General features: G+C 38.3%; 2 protein-coding genes across 3 annotated transcripts in view; one reads left to right on the top strand and one right to left on the bottom strand.

Annotated features, from left to right (window-relative positions):
• The window catches only part of CCDC73 (coiled-coil domain containing 73), a 106,208-nt gene that overhangs the window by 11,204 nt on the left and 72,721 nt on the right, over window positions 1-22,283 (top strand). The window lies entirely within an intron of this gene.
• Window positions 443-9,520, bottom strand: PRRG4 (proline rich and Gla domain 4). Of its 2 annotated transcripts, none has more exons than XM_042784850.1 (6): window positions 9,450-9,520; window positions 8,516-8,634; window positions 5,362-5,525; window positions 4,441-4,489; window positions 3,603-3,738; window positions 443-2,837 (listed from the first exon to the last, which is right to left on the bottom strand). In XM_042784850.1, the coding sequence occupies exons 2-6, from the start codon at window positions 8,622-8,624 to the stop codon at window positions 2,609-2,611; spliced, it is 687 nt and encodes a 228-aa protein (XP_042640784.1). In that variant the 5' UTR covers window positions 8,625-8,634; window positions 9,450-9,520; the 3' UTR covers window positions 443-2,608. The 2 variants fall into 2 exon arrangements, with proteins under 2 accessions (XP_042640784.1, XP_009965796.2); XM_009967494.3 differs by lacking the exon at window positions 9,450-9,520 and adding an exon at window positions 9,011-9,050.

A 22,283-nucleotide genomic window follows, 5' to 3' on the forward strand; every position in this document is an offset into this window, starting at 1 on the left:
CAGCGGGGCTGCCTTTTCCCATGAGACCCCGGCCTTCTTCTGGCACAGCACCTTGATCAGCTGAGCAGGAACAACAGGCCACAAATCAATGTCTGCTCCACTGTAGATCTCCATGGGTGGCAGGGGGGGGCCGCCCTGCCGTCTCACCACAGGATACAGGGGGGTCTCTGCTCTGGCACACCTCCCCCCTCCTTTCTTCCTCCGTTCCTCCACTGACCTTGGTGTTCCTGCAGCTGCAGCAACTCCTCCTCACAAGTCCGACTGCTCGTCACCACGTCCCTTCTTAAATATCGCAGAGGCGCAGCCGATTGGCTTAATTTCCCAAACAGAAGTGGAGCTGACTTGGAGCTGGGGGAGCTTCGAGAAGCTTCTCACAGGGGGCTACCCCGATAGCCCCCTCCCCTGCCACCAAAAAACTCCACCACTCACTCAGCCCAGGACAATTAATTATCAAGGACAAGATTTTTGCTTGTATTGCATGGGATCATTTGCAAATTATTTGTAAGAACAGTAGAAGAATAAAATTTCAACTGATTAAATAGCTGTACAATTTCTATAGTTTATTTAAAACATGACTGTCAGATGCGTACATCACTGTAGCAACATTAAAGAATCTCTGAACTCTCCTAAGCCCTGTGAAATCCCCTTCCTTGAAAGTGCTCCTATCAGTCCCATTAAATTAGTCATTCTTGAGTCCCAGGAAAAATCTACAGAAAAGTACGCTCTATAGCTTAAGATGCACATTAACAAATTTTAAAAATGTTAGCTAAATGAAAAGGAAATATGGGATAAATGTATTTAGAAGCTTAGCATTCCCTTGCTTCATTGTAACTGGTTTGGTTATCAACAGTCATCTCATGCAATTCACTTAAGCTAAACAAGCTATCCCACCAAGGGGATTCCTCCATCTCTCAACAAGAAAGAAGCTGCAAAGAGATTTGTGACTTGTCAGCATCAAATTTGGAATGCTTTAGGAATAAGACACAGTCCCATGTCCACTGATAGCAGCTGGGTTGTATGTATTTTTCAAAGGCCAAGACCTCATTGAAAATGCTGCATAGCATACCTTCTTTATAGTCCAAGATATAGAGCATTTTCTTATTTACAAAAGCAATTACAGATTAAAAATCTCATAGCAGTCCTCTGCATGTCATTCAGTAGCACTGTACATTCCAGCATGTTAAACATACAAGTCAGTGAAATGTTACATATAATACTCAACCTTTCTAATAAAAAGTGCATTTCAGGCACTAAATAAGAATACCATTTGCTGCTGTCAGCATTGGTCAAATGGGGGGGAATTTGCTGCTACTTAAAAAAAAACTTGTTGCATGTGTCCAACCATATAGCTGCTCTCATACAAGAAAACACCAGCCTGACATGTTGCCTGTGAGACCCTCTACTAGGGCTTCCTGTGGCTACAGGAAGGCTTTTCCACTACACTGCCATTGGACTAGGAGGTAAATGGACAGCAATGGTGGTCTGCGACTTACGCAGCAAGACCTGTAGGTCATATAATGCTGGGGGTTGATATTTTAATAAGATGTAAAATTAAGAGTGGCTACAACTAGAGATACAAAAATTGTGTTGAATACAGTTAACCAATAACCTCCCAAAATCCTCAACTATTGCTCTGATGGTATTCGTTATTTATCCAATATGATGTTCCATTCTACTTAAAGGTACAATTTGGTCATAACAGTAGGGCAATACATACTTAAGCAAAGTGCTTCTGTGGGGTATTTTGGCCTTTGATTTAACCACCTAAATGTCTTTTTCAACACTTAAATTTTTAAACTAAGAGAAACATTATCTGTGAAGCCTAGGTACTTTTTTTAACAAGGGACAAATCTCTAGCTCTTTGCTTAACAGCCCCTGACCCCGATAGTACTCTATTTATTCACTTTGACCTGGTATTTAGTGCTGAACATCAAAACCATTTGCTAAAAGTATATTGAATGGGTAATGTACCATGCAGTTAATGGTTCCTTTTCATCCAAATTTATGATCACAAAAATACAACAAATTAATTAGTGTGTTAGCTAGAATTGTCTGAAACAAACCAGTATAATTCAGAAGCAGTAATATATATACACATGTGAAAGATCAAAACATGAAATAGTTTTAATTTTCATACTCCAATCTGTCACTGGAATGAATAGAAACTTCACAGAGCAATTAAGTGAATATATCAAAGTAGATTTCTTATGGCCGTTTAAAGTATCAATAGCCACAAAAAAGAGTTAGTGTCAATAAAATTAATTAAAATACTGTTCCTTCTGAAGGAAAATAAAAGAGTGAAACTGTTGAAACATCAATAGTGTGATGGGATGGCTCAAAGTGCATATGAAAGATGGTGGCAGTAAAGGATTTACTCTGTATGCATTCCCTCCTCTTAGCACAATGACCTTGTGCTAAGAATAGTCCTGAAGCTTTCGCAACAGATCACTTTCCCCAACTGGGACCTTCACTTTTTCCTAGTTGTGCTAAAGATCTTTCACATTTTTGTAGACTTTCTTGCAATATGCAAGGTAGCACACACTTTTTAAAAAAAAAAAAGTATGTTATGTTTCAGTAATCCCCTCTTACCCCAGAAGGAGGTTTGTGACTAGGGGGCAGGAAATGACATAGACTTTTTAAACACCCGTGCTCCTTTTGGGGGCCCTGGATAAGGGGGTGGGGGCATGTCGTGTTGCCCATCTGAAGTAACTGCTTGCTCATAAGTTGGTAGTCCTGAATCATCAGTTCTGAGAGGCAGTGGGTTTAAAGAAAATTCTTCATGCCTTCTGAAGATGCTAGATGAATTACGTCTTCTACTTCTTCCATAATCCACGTACCTAAACAAAGTTAACAGCATTATAAGTGGCAGCTCCTGTTTTAAAGCGAAGAAATAATATAAACTCTTAGTTCTTAAAAAAAAAAAAAAAAAAAAAAAAAACCAAAACCCCACACCAAACCAACCCCCCAAAAATAAACCCCAAAAAGAACTTCCCAACAAAAAAACCCCAATAAAAGACACTTGCCTTCAATTATCATAAAGACCAGAAGTCAAATACTCTCTCCGAACTACAGAGTAAGAATAGCTTAGTAATGTGAAATTTGTAGGGAAGAGGAAGCACGCAGTCCTCCTGTATTCCTTTCAGGTTGAGGATAAATGAACAAGTAGGGCTAGAGAACTGGTAAAAAAGCATTTCCTCCAACCTACTTCATTTCAGATCAGGGGTAGACTACATGCCATGAAGAGCATACAACCTTTAAAGAGCAAACAGAACATTCGACTTTCCATTGCAGGTCCCAACCTATTAAAATTATTTAATCTTTTTAGTAAGAACATTTTGAAACCAAGAACAACACACACAAAAAATTCCAGAAGGTACGTCAGCCATGCAAGTGTTGTTTCTCACTTTTATATTAACAACTTCAGCATAACTGCTGTTACTGCTCACCTAACTTTGCTTCCAGGAAAGTAGGAACTAGAACTTCCACTGGACTCTGAGAATACAGTTAGACCAACCCACGGTGATTTTTAAATTCCACTCTTAAGCAAGAGTTTGTTTTGGTGTTTGTTTGTTTGTTTGTTTGTTTTAAGTGAAATTCCTTACCCTGGTGGTTGCCTCGATTTACATCTACTTTTGCAGCAGTAGAAGATAAGCAGTACAAATATAACTAACAGTACTCCAGCAGCAACTAGACTGATGAGAAGTCCTGTAACATTAACCTTTTGTAGTGTCTCATCACCTGAAGATAAAACATTGGTTATTTTCATTATGTGTTCTCTCCATCTACATAGTATACACTATACAATACTAATTTTGCTGTGCTATAAGGCTGTTCATTTCCATAAATACCTAGCTTGCAATAAGAAGCCATGATTTCTGTGCAATACAACCTAGAGTATTACTCACATTCAGCTTAAAGTGAAAGTGAGTAGACATTCCCTTTTCTGTTGAGATATCTGTCTTCTAATGCCTTCCAAATGTTACTTCGTGTACTTTGGCCTTTATCAGGCCAAATCAGGATCTTTCCTCAACTCTTACTGACCATTTTTTTAGAAAATGTCTGTCATAAGACTACTCTGAACCTGAATCAGGCTGTTATATTACTATTAAAGACATGAGGGGAACACAACACAAACAAAACAAAACCACAGAAAAGCAGCCACAGGATTACTGCAGTTTACTGATCATGTAAGAAAACAAAAAAAATCGACAACAAAATTCATATTGCTTTTACCTATAACAGATCCTTCTAAGATGCTTTAGTGTGTATGTTTTAATGTATCAGATAATGCAATACATTTGCACAGTTCACAGTGAATTTCAGTAAAAAGATGAAATCTGATTTTGCTAACTGAATGCATATTTTTATGTGTACTTTTAAGTATGTACTATTATAACAGAAAATATTGTAATATAAGAAAAGAATAAAAATGTTACTTACCTATTTTTATTTTGGGACCTTTAGTTGAATAGTCTTTCCAAAAATCCATCTATAAAAAAAGTCGAGTTCTTAAAATTAGGCATTTGCATGAACAATATTTGAATTCATATCAGCTAGGAAAAATAATAGGATTTATTTATGGAAAAAAAATTATGTTACATGACTTTAGCTTTAGTTTCCACTTTTGCTACCCAGCAAAAGACTCCATCAAGATTCCGATTTAATACTTTCACCTTTTTCTTTGGGAAATGCTAGCAATGGCAAACTAACATTTCTGCCTTCAGAAGAAGAGTGTATTCCTTGCTCTTTCTGCAGGTTAGTGGAGTGCACATCTAGAATCACAAAGATTCTTGCTGCATGCAGCAAGAGCCACTCTTCGGACAGTCATCACGTTCCATTATTGGGCCGAAAGATTTCTTACGTATTTTTCTCTTTTTTAATACCTGGTTTCTTGCAAGCTGTATACAGGTAGTTATTTAGAAGATAATGCTATAGGAATACTCAGCAATAGCTGACCTGCAGATTTGTTCCATACTCCTCTCTTCTAAAACACTTATTTGGCATGATACAAGGACACGGTCAGCCAATTACACAGAGCATGTAGAACACATTCAAATTGGATGTTGAGAAGTTACTAAAAAGAAATAATGAAATTCTGAAAACACAAGCAGTAATTCTGAAGTTTCATTTATATTTTTTTGCAGAATTGGAGTCCTTACCTGAAGTCTTTAAGACAACAGTACGTATTCGAATGTATTCACTAGAGCAATAACCCCATCTGATTGAGGCCTCTACTTTTACAGTAAAATAACTAATCATCTTATTTTAAGTGCTATTTTCAGAAGGGCTATAGTATTTAGATACAGTAATGATTTAGTCGATAACCTCCTTCACTACATTAAATTCCATTTGAACAGCTACCGTTTTGTCAGGGTCTTCAAAAACTTCTCTTGCTTCTTCATAATTGCACAGCTCTTCAAAGCATTCTCTTTCCAGGTTATCCACTGTGAATGCTTCAAAATCAAATCTGTTATTCAGAAGATGTCGTCCAATGAATAAATTGGCCTCCTTTTCTGATGTGATCACTAATAAAAAAAATCAAGTTTGTTTAAAACAAGTTAGGAAAGCTAAATTTGGTATTTTTAAAGAATGGTTAATATCCTAAAGGAGCACACTGAAACCACTTCTTCCCCTAGCATCTCCCAACTACATACAGGAAAAAGAAACGTCAAGGTCTCCTCCTAAACTGCTTTCTTCACTGCTAGCTTTACTAACTCTGCCATGTAAAAGAAACATACTTTCCTTTCTCATAAAGCATTCTAGCTATTCTTTATACTGGCTAAGAGAATTTGATTCTCATGACAGCTGTTGCTCAAGTTTTGGTGTTGTCCCTTCTGGGATGCAGGCATCAGTTTTTTACCGGAGCTCTTAAGTAATAGTCACATAAAGCAGAAATTCAGTCAGATCCAAACCCAGCAAGATGCTGACCTACTGGACAAAGGAGGCAAGTGGGGAAAAAAGAAGTGGAAAAAAAAAAATCTCTTTCTTCTAAAGAATCCTTAATATACATTTATCAATATTCTGGTATCTGTGAGTTCCAAATTTTGCTTACAGAACTTGGATTTTTAAATCGTAGCAGAAGAATCCTATTCATTTTACATTTGTTCTCTTTTCACAATCGTGGAAGCAAGTTTTAGGTAAAGGTTGCATATTGCCAATTTTATTTTTTATATGAGTCCATGGTAGGAATTTTACTGACAACAGGCACATCTGAAGACATGTAATTCTCTTCTACTTTTGTGCTTATTACAGTCTCCATGAGACCTCATGGAGTAAGTTGTGAGGTGGGATTCCAGAACAGTTAGTGAAATTATAGAAGGTTTTGGAATACAGGAATGCGTTTTCTCACCAGGCATTTTCCATAGTCAAGTTTTAGCCTGCTCTTGCTACAGCTTTTAAAAAAAAAAAGAAATAAAAAAAATCTTTATATGACGGAACTAGTTTTCTGGCTTGGTTTTCAGTGAAAGCCTAATCTGTATTCCAAGAAATTCAGACTATTTGGTTAAACAAAATGACTAGAGGATTATTTTTGCAAGTGTAATGCAGAAAGAGCATTGTTACATACCAAACCAGACAGCTAAAAAAGGAGATGAGATTCAGTATAAAGTTATTCAGCTACAAATTAGCTCTGTGCTCTTGTTAGCTTGTTTGGCTAGATTATCACATCATTCAGGAATTTTTACCTAATTAGTTACTGTTAGATCTTGCAATGATATCTCAAAATGGTTTCAAATGCTCTCTGAAAAATAAGAAAACTGCAGTGTTACTTGTATACTGGTTGGTTGTGTCTTTAATACTGTAGTATGTTGAAGGAATATTACAGTATATATTTATATAATTTATATAATATCAGAGTATATATTGAAGGAGCCACATGTGTGCTCACACATTTGTGCAGGAAGGGAAATCTGTTATTCTTAAGTAATTGCAAAAGAGTAACCAGAGAGAAGACCCAAATACACAAGTGGGTAGGGGAAAGAATTACATGGAAAAAATTACTATTGATATCTTGGTTCAGTGCAAGTCCCAAGAATAAATTCAGTCTCCTGAAACAGAGATTTTCAGTTTTGCTCAGTAATGTTTCATTCCTTACCATGCAAGTATTATTAGCTATACTTCTGAATTAACTTAGATAATTGATGCATTATAATTAACGTGGAACGCATAGGCAAACTGCCTGGAGCCTAAGACCCCTAATTCCCAGACATACATCTCCTTTCCTCTTTCAGAGAGTCTTTATTCATTTAGCTGCACTTTTTTCACTTTGTAGGACATAGTCAAAATACACCTATCTCCATCTCTGAATTACCTCCAACCTGGTGATTAAGATACTATTTGGAGAATTAAACAGATGAATTTGAATTCTCTCCTATACGTGAAGGACCTGAATGCAGTTCAACAAAATGGTAAATGCAGTTTTAGGATACCTAGCATTTCATTTAAAATGCATCCACACAATGTGCTGAATAAAGTAACTGCTGGTAAAAGATGTTCAGAATATGCTGAAGGGGTAACCTCTTGATGCAGGTACTCCATACTCTTCACAACTGTTCTACTTGCTAAATTATTGGATAAAGATTTGGGCCCCTCTCTTCCCAACTCTGTCTTTAAAAAGAGTGATCTGGGCCTATTGTCAGCAGAGGGTTTTGTGCTGTGAACTCACAGCAAAGAGGCAGCCTGATATTTTGTGCCCCAGAGCCATATGGATTTTAAATAACCTATCTCAAGCATTTTTCTGCAAGCCATGTTTTCTGCTCGACATACTGCCCTGGAGGAGCCTCCTCAATGTGACGCCTTTTAAAAAATCTGTCTTTTAGGTTTCAGCACTCCTTAACCACTGAGGAGGCTGGACAGCTAAGTTACAAATTCCTTTTTGAAGCCCTGATGCTTAAATGTTAAGTATCATGCAGCTTAGCGCTGTAGTGCTTGAGTCCTCCTGGGGAACTTCATTTGGTTTTACCCCAATTCCAATGCACTTCCCTCCCTCTAAAGTGAAGGACTACAACAGCAGCACTATGTTTATCTTTCAAGGTGTTGTAAGGGGATCTGGTATTGAGTAAAAGCATCAATCTCAAAAAAACCCAAGCAAATAAACCCTTTCAAACCCTTACAAAGCAATTTTAGATATACAAATAAAACTATGATGTGCTAAAATAGTATCAAAGCAGTATTGTCTTAACACAGATTTTAAATTTTTAAGTGATGTTACTTAGAGGATTCTGGTTATATCAGTGACAATAATCCTAGAGACCTAGAGAAAGCTCAGTTGTCCCAGTCTGCACTTACTTCTGGATCTGATAAATTCTTAATATTGACACCCAAGTCAATTATCAGTCATTTCAGCAAGATATTAACATATTCTAAAGCTAAGCGTAAAACACCTTAATTTTTTTTAATGAAGTAGAAAAACCAACAACAAAACCAAAACTATTTACATACATAAAAAGATTTGTCAGCAGAAGCAAAGTTTGATACAGTTTTATTCCGGAAAGCATAAAATCACATTAAAAGTTACCATCTTTCCATTCAGGTTGCTTCAAGTTATTTAATCTCCTCCCTGTGCAGAGAGGAAATGCAAACATCATCGTGAGTAGTTGACACAGCAGTACCAAACCCGCAGACATGGCGTGATATCTGTCAGACAGAAACTAGTGTGAGTTACGACAAAAATGACAGCGCAATCTTTTGAAGTGTGCGTGATGAACTCTGAATGAATCCTGTAAATGAAGTCATCTAACGCAAGCAGCTACACACAGCTGAGGTTAATGGATCCCTACAGAAAGACACGGATCTGAACTGGTCCTGCGTGTCTCTAAGCGTTAGTTGTGTAACAGCCCGCGTCACCGGGCCGGCAGTGCCCCCTGTGCCCCCCTCCCGGAGGTGGCGAATTAACGGGGGCAGATCACAATCAAGGTGCTGCAGGTACGCTCTGGCACTTCAGAGAGCTGCGATTTTGTCGCCAGAGCAGCTACAGCAGGTTATAAAAGCTACCCGGTGTAAACAGACGTACAGAAACCAGTTTGTCAGGAGAAAGCTGTTGCCAGCCACCTCCTCACACCCAACGCTCCGGAGGAGTCTGTCGTCTCTCACGTAGGACGGGTGCAGAAAGTAAGACTGAAATAAAACCGTAATCCAAGAGACGCCCAACACAGAGAAAGCCACGCTCGCCGCCCGGACCCCCCAAAGGCCCCTGCGCCGGAGGAACAGCGGCCCTGCCGGCAGCTGCCCCGGGCCCGCCGAGCCCGCGGCCGCCCGCCGCGAAGGGAACCCGCCCCGCCGCCCCCCGCCCCGGGACCGGCGGCCGGCTCGGGCCGGGCAGGCTCCGGGGCAGCGGGAGGCGGCGGCCCAGTCGTGCCCCCCGAGTCCCACCCGGCGCCGGGGTGCGTCCCGCCTCCCGGCCGGGCGGGGAGAAGGGGCACCGCGTTGCGCTTCCCGCCGCGGGGCCCTACCTGTCCTGGCGAGGCTCCGGCGGCGACCTGGGCAGCGCGGCTGGCGGAGCAGCGTCTGCCGGGGCGGGGGCCGCGGCGCTTCCTGGAAAGGGCGCGGCGGAGTCACCCGGCTGTACCTGAGCCGCCCCCGCAGCCCGGGGCCCGCGGCCGGTACCGGCACCGGCGGGCTGGGGCCTGCGGCGAGAGCGACCCTCGGCACTGAGGGAAAAGGGAGGTCGGGAGCGCCAAGGCGGCGGCAGTAGTGCTGGGGTGTGAGCCTGGGCTTCATTTCCAAAAACCTACCCCTCTCCTCAGCTCACCCCTGAGATTCCTCTGAGGATAAGGGAGCAGTCCCTTCAACTTCTGTGAGTGCCCTTTACTGTTAAAACTGACTTTTCTCTCCCACCCCGCCCCGGGTTAATCATAATGCTGAACACCTGGTTTGGCTTTTTACTCCCCCAGAGTGAAGCTCTTCGTCTAATGGCAGGGTGTCTGCTGGGCAGAAGCTGTGGAGAGAGGGGACTTCCCTAACAGGGGTGATGCAGTGCACCTTCTAACTATCTGCTTATCCACAATTACTTACTTACCTAACAACAAACTAGAGTGTTGTGTCTCCAACAAGCTTTTCTAGTCAGGCAGCTAACTAGAGGAGAAAAGGATCAGCATAAGTTTTGCACCTGTGAAAGTAGTTTTGGTGGGTTTGTTGTTTGGTTGTGGGTTTTTTTAATCAGTGAAGACAAGCCTTTAATGTAAACCCTAACTTTAAAGGCTGGAGAGTGGCAGAGGTCGTTCCCTGAAATGTGTGAGGCTGGTCTCTGTGACCACACATCATTGCCGGGGGCCTCCCATCGCTTTCCCTCCTAGCACGGAGGAGCAGCCTGGCCTGACAACTGGGTTCAGGCACATCGATCAGTATCTGGTTTGGCTTCTCTAAGGGACAAGAGAGAAGCAGTTGGGTACTTCACATTTGCTTTAAGAGTATTTTCCCAAACCATGGGTGGTGCTTAGCAAGGACAAGAAGTGGTACTTGAAAAGCCTTTTAAAAGGTAAGGTTCAGAATGCATTTAACGCAGTGTGTTGGTAACACTGAATATATGAAGGGATGGGTTGAGTTAAAAATGGTACACCAGAGAAACTCTTGAAACACAGGTGTGGAATGATTTTGCTACCAGGAAATCCAGGCACTGAGTGATTTGTGTCTGTGCTATCATATCTCTTTTAGTGACTGGATTGTATTATTTATTTAAGTATTGGACTGACTTGTATATATGGAAGCAGGAGGGAGTAGAATGAGGGTATTGGATAATGCTGGTAGAAGTGATCAGATATTCCCCAGAGAAAACCAGAAACTTCTGATGTGTGTAATAAGGAGAACTGCTGAGAAGAATGGTGACTAGTTAAATATTTACTTTATGACATCAACATGCTGCAGTTAAGAGGTGCTTAATAAATATGTAACTTACAGGCTGGGGTGTCTCTCATGCTTTTTAGTTGGTGGAGATCTCAACAGAAAACTTTGTAGTATTATTGTGTATGTGCTTATAACACAGTGAAGGACTAAGATAACAATATTGTATAGGAAAAGATCAGAATAGATTGTTTATTATCTAAATAATACTAAGGAGACAATACTTAGTTGCTACATGTTGGAAAACAGGAGAAACTGCCATTGCTTTATAAAGGACCTTCTAACTTCCTCCTGTGTGCCTCTACTCAGCCCTCACCCTGAATTCCTACACGACTGTCTCTGAGGCTGGCATCAAACACTGAAATAGCTGCTGAGAGCTGCACTGCAAGGGCATGAATGCACAAGAACTCTGTGGTGTGTTTAAGTAAAATACCTGCATGCGTATGGGAAAACTTTTTATGTGTCATAACAACAACTTTGTATGAGCAAACTCTTGTACAAGCAACAGGTAAATCTCCACTGTGTTACGCCACCGTTGCATATCGTTATTAAGAGAGAGGGGGGAAAAGAAAAATTTTAGAGTTGCTTCTGGATGCCATCTGAGGAGTGGATGTGGATCCCACTGTCCTCAGGCCAAGAGTGACCCATGGGCCCAGCCCTGCCTGCATAGGAGGAGAAAGCTCCAGGTGTGGAGTGAGAGACAGATCAGCCCCATCTGAACTCTCCACTGGACCTCACCCCTGCTCTGAAGGTGGAGGAGCAATGCAGTACAACTCTGGTGGGAAAGGCCCACATCTTTAACATTCACCAGTGGTTACTCAGATGTTTTTGCCTGTGTGCATCTCAGCAGAAAATTTGGAAGTGTCTTCTGTCTGTGTGTGTATGGGTGCTTGTGCAGTGGAGGTTTTCCAAAACCATACCACACAAAACATAAAGAGTGTAGAATGTTTATTATTGAGATGTAACAATAAAAGAATCAGTTGTTATACACTGGAAAACAGGAAAGAGCAGTCTTTACTTTGGAAAAGACTGGTAACTTTCTCCAATGTGCCTCTCTGACATCAGCCTGCATTCCCATATGCCCATCTCTGTGATCCTGAGGACTGTCAATGGTATCTTCACTGAGGGTTACACTGTACAGGCACACAGATGTGTGAAAACTCTGTAACATGTTTATATGTTAGTCTCTACAGAAAAATGAGTGAGAAACTGGTAATGGCAGATGTTGTAACAAGTGTGTATGAGTCCTCTAGTTATTTCTTGTATTAATGAGGCAAACCTTTCTTGTGTGGTGCCATTGCCACATATCCCTATTAAGACAGAACAAGGAAGAAAGACTCAGCAAGGTGTATCCCCGCCCCCCCATCAGGTGTGGATCAACTCCAGTATTTCTAAGGCAGGAGCCACCCCTGATTCTGAACTATACCTGAATCCTTGCTGTCCCAACCCCAAGGCTCACACCTGCTGCTTAATGCAGCATTACAGCAGCAAGTGTAAAAGACAAGTGTACACAGCCTAAGCTAATTACTGCATAAGGAAATATTAAAATTTTAAGGTTATGGTATAGGTCATGACTAAAAGTGTGCTTAAAATCTGGTTTATTATACAGATCATATAAATGAGAAATATAAGAAAAAAGGGTGCAGCAAGTGCTCAGGATAAATAGCATATCTCCTGTGTATGTGTAGTTTTTCAGCATATGGAACAATGAATAGCTTTTGCATGTTACTTTCCTACTTGTGAAGTAATTTTTCAGGTAAAATAGCCTTGATTAGCAAGCTGTATGATGAAGAAGATCAGAAAGATGGAACTATCAGATAAAGATGCAGTTTTCCTTAACCTTTTCAGAAAAATTCCTAAAACAATATAGTAGATATGTAATTAGGGATATTCTGAGAAATGAAAAATAGGAAATGACATTAAAAGCAAGTGATTTAAATTTGGATGAATACAAATTCACATTTCTAAAAATATCTCAAATTTACTGGCTGTACTAGCTAGTATGTTTATTAACCTGTATTTTAAAACTACTCATTACTGTGATGTGTGGTAAAATATTGTTGGAGAAATTAAATATGATGCTGTTGAACTGAACCAGAACTATGTATCTCCTCACAAAAGGCAGGTGATATCAATCTGCGATGTCTCTGCACCAATGATTTGTTTCTGCATGTATTGATTGCTTTGCTGCAAATTAATAGTGGTGTATTCATTTTAGTATAGTAAAGGATAATATGCTTTGCTGATTTCTGATTGGGAAGATTTTCGGTCAGGAATGCATCTAATTCCTTGTTGGCAGTATCCCATTCAGATCGTGCTACCGAGGATTTTCTTTTGATTGTTTGATACAGGATCACAAAAAGTAAAACCCCTCATCTCACTTCAGTATGCAAATATATTCTACCAGAATTTGAGTATTACATTTCTTGTAGTTATTGTTCAGTTTCTTATATGTAGTACTTATCAATTGATATGTTAAACTGTGGATAGAACTTTTAAGCATTTGAATAATGAAAATGACACAAATGTATAATTGAGAACGACACCTGTCATCATGGACTTTGGAACTGTGTGCATCTGTTTGATTCTTTACAATGGTTTATTTGATGTCCTGAATCATATGGTGTAGATTGTCCTTTATACAAAACTACTCAAAGTTCTCATGTTTGCTAACTGAATTTTTGCCCAGGTACCTTTTTACTAAAGGTAATGTAACATAACTTCAATTTTCTACAGTTAATATCAAAGGGCTTTGTCTATTTCATTCAGCAATAAGCACGTCAACAAACAAGTGAACTATATCTGAATCTTGGATAAACCTGTTATCCTGTTCCACATAGTATATGCTGTAGGGAATGGTTATTTTAGACCAGGTCATATTTGGAAAAGACAGTTACTTTTTCAGGTACCCCTTATGCCTTCCTGTAGAAATGACTGATTTTCCAGCTATATTGGTTGGTCTGACAAAATATATGATCAGTGATATTATCTTGTTTGACAAACCATTGTCAATTAAAGCTTTACTTGGAATCAAGATTACTTTTGTAAGGATGTTATAATAGAATTCTAAGTGGATTTTATATGTGGTTAGATTTATGATATATATATCACTTTGTTTTTAGTTAAGGCTATCACTTCATTCTCGCAATAGGTGATGAAGTCTTTTAAGTGTTGGTTGTGAGATTTTTTGGAATGAAGAGGTTGAATTTAGCTGATAAACTAACTCTTGCTGAGGTTATTGCTTCTCCCCTTCAGAGGAGTGTTAGTGATTTTTTTTTAATTGAAAAAAAAAATTGGCACAAATATCATATGCAGTATAGGGGGGAAAGCAAGAAATGCATGTGAAAAAAAAATAGGTTTCTAATAGCAAAATAACTAGGATTTTAAGAACAGGTTGATAGATCAATGTCAACTGTTAAGTTTCAGAATAAGTCAAGATTTTTTCTAAAGATTTTTTTAAAAAATAAAATCCTACACCTAATCTGGATATTTAGTTATTAACCACTAAGCTGTTGAGATAATTTTGACTGCTCCGAAATAATGGTAGACACTTGTAATAGCACATAAATCACAAAAATAATTATACATGCAATTACTGAAGTTTGTTATTGTCTGCACACTAATCTTTATGGGAAAGTTATTCAACTAAAAATGCTTACAGAGGGTCGATAAAAGCCTTGCAGAGCTCAGTTTCACAAGTAGTTGCCTCTGTATTCAATATTTGAAAGGGAATGGAAATGTTATCAATGCTGCTGGGGAAGCAAACGCCCACTTGGATTTCAATAATGGGCCCGGTGCTCCCAGCTGAAGTCACTGAGAATGCTGTTTATCTAATAGGATTAAAATTCTGTATTGTCAGTTGCTCAAAATATTTTTGGATGTGGCAAGTTTAATAAGGCTGAACTTTTTGGTTATTGGAAATACTAGTATGTTGTGAGACTTGTACATACGTGTCCTGACGTGAGAACTCCAGGAAATGGCCTGTGGAAAACTGTCAGCGTTAACTGGCTCATTTAAAACAATGCGCTCCCAAATATACACAGGGTGAAAAAATTAATGTCAAAACCTTCTAGCAGTGTGATGAAAATCTGCTTCTGGCTTTTCTTGACAGTTTTGTCTTGTTTCGATGAGCTGCTTTTTGACTAGTGAAATCATCCTGTTTGTTTTTGGTATTTAAGGTCACTAAGCAGGAACAAAAAATCTTGGTCTCAAGGAGTGGGGGAGTCTCATCAATATGTGCAAATATTTGAAGGGAGGATGTAAAGAAGATGGAGCTAGGCTCTCTTCCGTGGTGCCCAGTGACAGGGCAAGAGACGACAGATACAAACTGAAATACAGGAGATTCTTCCTGAATGTAAGGAACTGCTTTTTTACTGAGGGGGTGACTGAGCACTGGCAGAGGTTGCCCAGAGAGGTTGTGGAATGTCTGTCCCTGGAGATATTCAAAAGCCTCCTGGACATGGTCCTGGGCAACCGGGTGTAGATGGCCCTGCTTGGGGGGGTGTGGGGGTGGTGATGGATCTCCCGAGGTCCCTGTTGACCTCATCATCCTGTGATTCGGTGATATCCTCTGCTTCTAATAGAGCAAAAGCCCTGAATTTTCAACCTCATATCAGTTTTCTAAGATCTGGGGTTAATATTTAACTTAATTATTTCTGCTGCATTATCTTTTTTATCTCAGTACACATTTCGCCGTACAGCTGATGTCTTGGACTTAAATTACTTTTCTTGTTCACACTAGAGGGAGCTCTCTGGTGGCCTTTCAGCTTACTCCTAGGGCTCTACTGCCATTTATAATTCTGAATGTTCCTGCTGAGAATGTGTTATCAAAGTATACAGGACAAAGCTGTATAAAATGTGTCTTGAAAAGGTTTCATTTTCTAAAAAAAAATAAGCTTTTGAGTTATTTGTAGGTGAAGCAATGTAACATCAGATTGATGGCTTTGTGTTTTAATTTTGCTCAGCTGCAGCAGCAATGTAGATTTCTGATGTGCATAAGTGCATTAGATAATGATGTTTCTGTTATGCTTGGCATTTATTTTGGTAGCTGTGGAGATATATTTGTAAACTTTGTATTTGTTGCTGTGATACAGTCAGTTTCTATTTGGTATGTATTTGGTGGATCCCACCAGGAACTTATTTGCAACTGTGGGGGGGGTTGCTTGAAGGCTTAAGGTGAGAAAGGAATTTTAAAGTTTACTTTAGACAATTAGTCTTAAAAATTCAACTTATTTCCACTGGTGAGTAGAAGCCAACTTTAATTGGCTGAAGTGCTTATTTTAGGCACTTTTATCCAAGAAGATGTAATAGTTCTTAAGGTTGATAAGAGATCAGACTTTTACTGTTTCTCATGATTACCAATTTTATGAACAGCAGTGTTAAACTGTGGTTTGTTTTTTTGTTTTGTTTTGTTTTTTTTTTCCTGCATATTGTAATTTGCTGGGGTTTTTTATGTTGATTACAGTTTCTCGAAAATGGTCTAGCATATTATGGCCAGATAAAGAGCAAAGTGAATTTTATTGACTTTGAGGAAGCAGTTGGTGATAGTTTTCAGATTTTTAGTCCACATGAGAGAATGCCATATCTGTGAGGTCAAGCCAGTGAATGTCTGTTGAGGATGTAGTTACTCTTTGCTATGGTCTGAAAACTGATTCTGAAAATATTTGTGGACTAGACAGAAGCAAAGAATTTTCTGAAAAAGTTATTAAGATCAGTGATGACAAGCTGTCTAGATAGTCTCTCTGCCTAAGAAAATATGCAGAAAATTTGGGTAAGCAGTGTCTCTACAAAGAGAAGTCCAGTGAGGAGTACTAGTATGAATTATTTTGGCTCTTTTTGCTTTATGGACCCCAAAGCACTACTTTGATTCCAATAGAATAGTTTAGTGACTGCATCTCAGGCGTATATACAATTCTTAACATTTACAACAAAGGGAAAATATTTCACAGTGGATGCCAAACTCTTTGATGCTTGGTGAGTGCTCCTTCCCAGGACCATATCTATATTATTCAAGGCAGGTAAACAAGCAATTACTTGACTTCTGCTTTAGCTCAGGTAAAAAAACACGGATGAACAATTTGGCTATGGAGAAGCTGCTGGATAAATGGTATCATAGACCCCTTAAATCATTGAAGTGGCTCGTGAAGACCAAGTAGCATGCTGCATGGCTGTTGTGGCACCTGTAACTGTGCTGCCATTAATGAAGGGGAAGTTCCTATGAGTAAGAAGGAAATAGGTGAGTTTGGATCAGAAGTCTGGGCATTGGCCTTGTATTCTAAATATTCACAGGATTCTTATGATGCCATTCTCACCTGCCTTACAGGGGTGCAGGCTAACAATGTGTGCAGTGGCAAGGATAATAAACATAGTCTTACGTTGCCCCATTCATGCAAAACTTTTGTGCTATAGTGGAAAAGGTTACTGAGTCTTGGCTCAAGATAGTTTGAGGATGTTTACAAAATTTTTCTTTTTTTTTTTTTTTTTTAATCTGGAGATTGCGCAGTTGGATATGGATATGTATAGTTGATAAATGTTACACCATTGGAAGGGGCTCCACTCTGCCATTTTCATTACAGGGTAGATCTTGTAGATTTTCTTCCCTAAGGAAGAGGATTTTTGGTGATGATTTCTTTGATTATTTCACCATTGACTCATTTCCTCAAGTAGTTGAGGTCTTGGCTGCTACTTAATTTTTATTTAGACTTCCTTTTGCTATTTAAGTTCCCCTAATGGGGGAGATAGAGTTGAAGTTTGGTTTTACTTCTCTGTGCATTAATGTTAAATTGTCTCTCTGGGCAAAGAATACATCTTATTTTGTCTTTGCAAATTATGATTAAAATATTAATGAAGATGCTGTGTGGACTCAGATTTTTTTAACAATCTACTAATCAAGCAATAATTTATCTAATCAAGTGATGAACTTGCTCTTCTTTCTCTTGGTTGCATTTTGCAACTTTTCCAGCAGTTTTGAAAGAGAACTTTTCTAGTGGGATACATTGAACACGTAGGTTAAACTATGATGTGTGAATGCTTTTGAGACAGTCTTGCTTTTGTTCAATATAAACTTTGCATATTTAATTCCCATCCTCTGTGTGCCTATAATTAAGATGTTACTTCTTTGACAAAAAAAACAAGAACTCTCCATTAACTTTCCTAGTAAGGAGATCAGTTGTAATTTCCCCACATTGTTTAACTACTTGTATTCCACTTTTTCTTCTTCCCTTGCAATGAGAATTATCTCATTATAAGAATTCAGCAGAATTCTATTAACATAAATTAAGGTGGAGCCTATAAAAAGGAAGTGACTTGAGGAACTTCTACAAAGATGAATCACCATTGACCATGTAGGGCTTTTTTTCTCTTTAGTGTGTAAGTTAGGGAATAATTTTGTGTTTGGATTTTTTGAACTTAGAAAGTGAATGCAAAAAATTACAAACTTTTAAATAAATAATATTTTCAGGTTGAAAATAATTTCTAAGTTCTAAATGATTATTTAGGACAATTCCCTTAAAGGTCATTGTTTTTCAAGGATTACAAAAGTAGTTTGGCCCTCTGCATTAATGGATTTTTTTTTTTTTAATGCAACAAGGCATTTTTTTTGGTAATCAAGACTGTCAAACAGTTACAGATCTTATTAAATAGTGATGGTTTTCAGTTGGGAATTAGTGGTAGAGGTTACACTTTGAGTCTGTGTTTATAGTAACTGCAGTGCAATTTCAGAAATAATTGTGTTCTGTTTTATTACCTTTTTCTTTAAAAAATACATAATACAGTAACTCACGTGAAAGATGGGAGAAGTTGTAAAGTTGGTGATTTAAGTTTAAAAACTAAAAAAGATGAAATTAAAATAACCTGTGTCTATATTGATATAGTTTTGGATATGGTTACTTATTTGTGCAGGGAGACAGAGGCCCCATAAAATAGCATGGACTTTTAATTGTCATTGAATGAGGGATGAAAAATTATATTCTCTGTTTAATGCATTTGAGGTACATGAGGAAAATTAAGTTGTAGGAGGCTTTGTTATGAATTTTCCTACTTTCTTGAGACTCTAGGCCAAAAGTGCATGAAGGACTTGATGGTTCTAAAGGACTGACAAATCTAACTTTCCTTACAGGATAAACTCTTGGATTCCACTGCGGTATTCTTGTATTCAGTCCAGAGCTTATGTTAGGCCAAAGCATGCTGTTTGGTAAGGCATCTAGTCTTCATCTGAAGATATTAGGAGATGGAAATTCACTATTGCCATCAGGTTTTTTCCAATGCTTAAATGTCCAAGTTCTCTAGAAAAATGCTTGTGACTTATTTTTTTTTTTTTGAGTAAGAAAGAGGTTAGATAAAATGATTATACTATTTATTCAATAGAAGGCTAAATAAAAATACTATTGGTATAAGCTCACTTTGAGGTGATTTACATTCTTTGGTACCCTTTTATGCAAAGTCAATAAAAGAATATAATAATGCAGCAGTGGACACCATATAACATGCATTTACAATACAAACAGATATAAAAACATTGAATGCATAAGAAGTAAAGTGAGTAACGTTGAGATGCTTTGTAAATTCCAATACACACATGAAGAAACCTAGACACCTCAAGGTAATTTGCCTTATTCTTCAAACTAAGTGGTTGATGTTTGAAAAACTATAGTTTCTTGTTAGAGAAACCAAGCCCCATTTTTGATGCGTATACCTATATGTATGAAAGTACAGACAATTAGGTACATATTACAAGCCGCAAGAACATAGATACAAAAATAATAGTCAGGGTAGGAAGAAATTAAGACTAAACAGTATGCTATTTAACTAATACTAAAAAAATTACTCTATAAAAACTTTTCAGATACTTTTTTTCTATAGGCAGATTTATTACATTGGGTTTATCTGATCCATTTTTTTCAATATTTTTATAACATCAGAAAATTAAATAAAAAATAACCATGTGCTACCAAACTGCTTTGAAAATGTCTGTTTAGGATTAATTTAGAGAATTCTTTCAACCAAAAAGTGTGTGTATATATTTATCACTTTAATAAAGATATATTCAATTAATTTTGAAAACCAGAGTAGAAAATTAATTTCCCTCCCACAGTCTTAATGAAGAAATAAGGAAACTAATTTCCCATTGCTGTTAGAGGGGTAATCCACTCCTTCACATATTAAGAAATTAATGTAACATATCCAGTCAGCCAAAGAGTCTCTGATTCCTCCCCTCCTCCCAATCTCTTACACCAACTTATTTTGTGTAATACAATTATGAAAAACAAAATTGAAAGAGACTTAAGTTTTTATATTTTTCAAATGCCAGTTTGTACTCATTTTATGTCTGATGCTGTTCCCAATAAAATCATCCATTGAATTTGATAGTACTTGTTAGTTCTGGTTTTCTTTTAACAAAAATTAAAAAAATTGTATGCTTATAAAACAAAAACAAAAAGCCCCACACCCTTCTTTAAAAATGCCATATGCCTTTGTAGCATTTGTTGACTTTTATGTGGACAAAAAGTCATCCCTTTTATCTGAGCTAAATACAGAAGATATTTTCTTACTTTTATTTAAAAATTGTTTTGAATCTGGTACCATTTTGTTATGCTAGGACTATATTTGAGAAGAGTTTTATAATGATAAAACCAGGTCAACAAGTTATTTTAAGGTATTTGAAATGGGTATTTGGGAGGTGCTCAGAATTACACCACTAGAAATAATTTTATTTTCTTTAAAAATACTTTATTTTGCATAAATAAGCAGCTTGATTTAGTTTTATTTTTTAAAACAGCATCCCCTGCACAAGTGAGGCACTAGCTGACAGTACACTCAGTCAGTGTGAGTGCAGTTTGTCCTTACTGTGAGAAAGAAAACTATGAGACTGTGTTTGTTAATGTTGCTTTAAGGAGGCAGTTCAGATTAAAAAAAAAAAAAAAAAGGAGGGGGGGCAGTGGAGGTCTCTCAGATGAAGGTTTTGTAACTTGTTACTTGTAGCAGATATTTTAGGGGTTTAATCTTTTTTTGATGGTGAGTGTTCAGCAAAACAGTGGAGCATAGGTAACTTTCCCTTGTGAATAGTGTCGCTGATAGCAAAAAGCTAAAGGGTAAGAATACATTTAATTGATCTCTTGATCAGGACTCTTCTGCAACAGGCAGGACAACTGAGCTTTATTAGCCATAGCTGGTTATTTGGTTTGTGTGAATGTGGCATAATTCAGAAAACGGGGAGATATCCAGAGCAAGAATGAAGATACAGCTGCTCTAAGGACAAAGGAAATCTAACACATAAAGCTTTTTGGAAAGACTAGAGACCATAGAACCTGAAAGGATTTAAAAATCAAAGATAGGAGGCCAAAAACATTTTTTTGGTGTGCAGGAGCGATGGAAAGAAATTAATTTCCCTCCTTCGTGTCTCTCTTCCTACCCCCTGGTTTGAACAAAAGTATTAAAATCACGCAGGAAGACCTACAGACCTGTTTAATGTGGGAGGAAGAGAAATGGGACTCTGGTGCTGAGCTTGGCAGAAAGTAGGAGTCCCAGGGGCAAACATCTCTGTGCCCACCCCAGCCCAACCCCTACAGGGGGTGGTGTCCAGCAACCCCTGCCAGCTCTGGGCAAGAACTTGTGCAGCAGCTTGCGGCTGTGAGAGGTGGCAGTTTCTGAGGAAACCTCTTGCTTTGGGCTGCCTGGCCGCAGGTAACACTGGACTCCTGCAGGGACCCCACATAGGGTGTTTTTCCCATCCTGGTGCTGTGCCATGCCAATAAGAGTCAGTCTGGCTGCAAAAATGAATTTGCCATGCTGAAAGAGGTAGCAGAGGGAAAACATCTGCATGAAGGTCCATTGCATCAGACAAAGGTGTGCCTAGACTGTAATATATTAATTTTATTCAACTGAGCTGTCTTGAATATGAGGGGTTACTGTAGCCAGAGGAACTGCAGTACCTGCAGACACAGTCTCAGTTTTGAAGAGGCAAAATGAAAACAGAGGCTAAATTCAACCCCCATTTGGTAAATTCTGAACAAATAATTCCTTTCCTGCATGCCAAACTAAAGGAAGGCATGACTTTTTGACTCTTACTTTCTTCTTACTTTCTTCTTCAAAGATAAGTATTCTCTCCGTTAAGTGAATATTTTCTTTCATTTTTGCTTCCATAGCACGTGCAACAGAATGTCTCAGTAGTTATGTTTTATCATCAGTAAGAACCATTGATTCCAACAGGAGCGCTCTATGAGAAGAGCAGTGTGTCTTTCAGGACTGTATTCCTTGGTTTTCTCTGTTATTATTTTGATATTTGTATGCAGCTGTGTTACTTACTTTCAAGAATTAGTCCCAGTTACTTCTTTTAATGTCTCTGGTAGATTTTGTTTGCAGTATTTCAGTCATTTTTTAAAGTGTTTCGGTATATTCTATAGATACAGTACTTGTAAAATAATTTTACTTAGTTGAAAACCATCTGTGAA

This window comes from Tyto alba, unplaced genomic scaffold (genome assembly GCF_018691265.1).
Source record: "Tyto alba isolate M040663 unplaced genomic scaffold, T.alba_DEE_v4.0 Super-Scaffold_8, whole genome shotgun sequence".
In the NCBI taxonomy this organism is placed as follows: Eukaryota; Metazoa; Chordata; class Aves; order Strigiformes; family Tytonidae; genus Tyto; species Tyto alba.

Bases quoted from the DNA above. Each gene is read 5' to 3' on its own strand.
- PRRG4 (XM_042784850.1), bottom strand. From the start codon at position 8,624: ATGTCTGCGGGTTTGGTACTGCTGTGTCAACTACTCACGATGATGTTT. The intron at 4,490-5,361 runs GTAGCTGTTCAA...CTTTTTTTATAG, and splicing joins TTGAAGACCCTGACAAAACG to ATGGATTTTTGGAAAGACTA. The intron at 3,739-4,440 runs GTAAGTAACATT...TTTTATCTTCAG, and splicing joins AGGTCCCAAAATAAAAATAG to GTGATGAGACACTACAAAAG.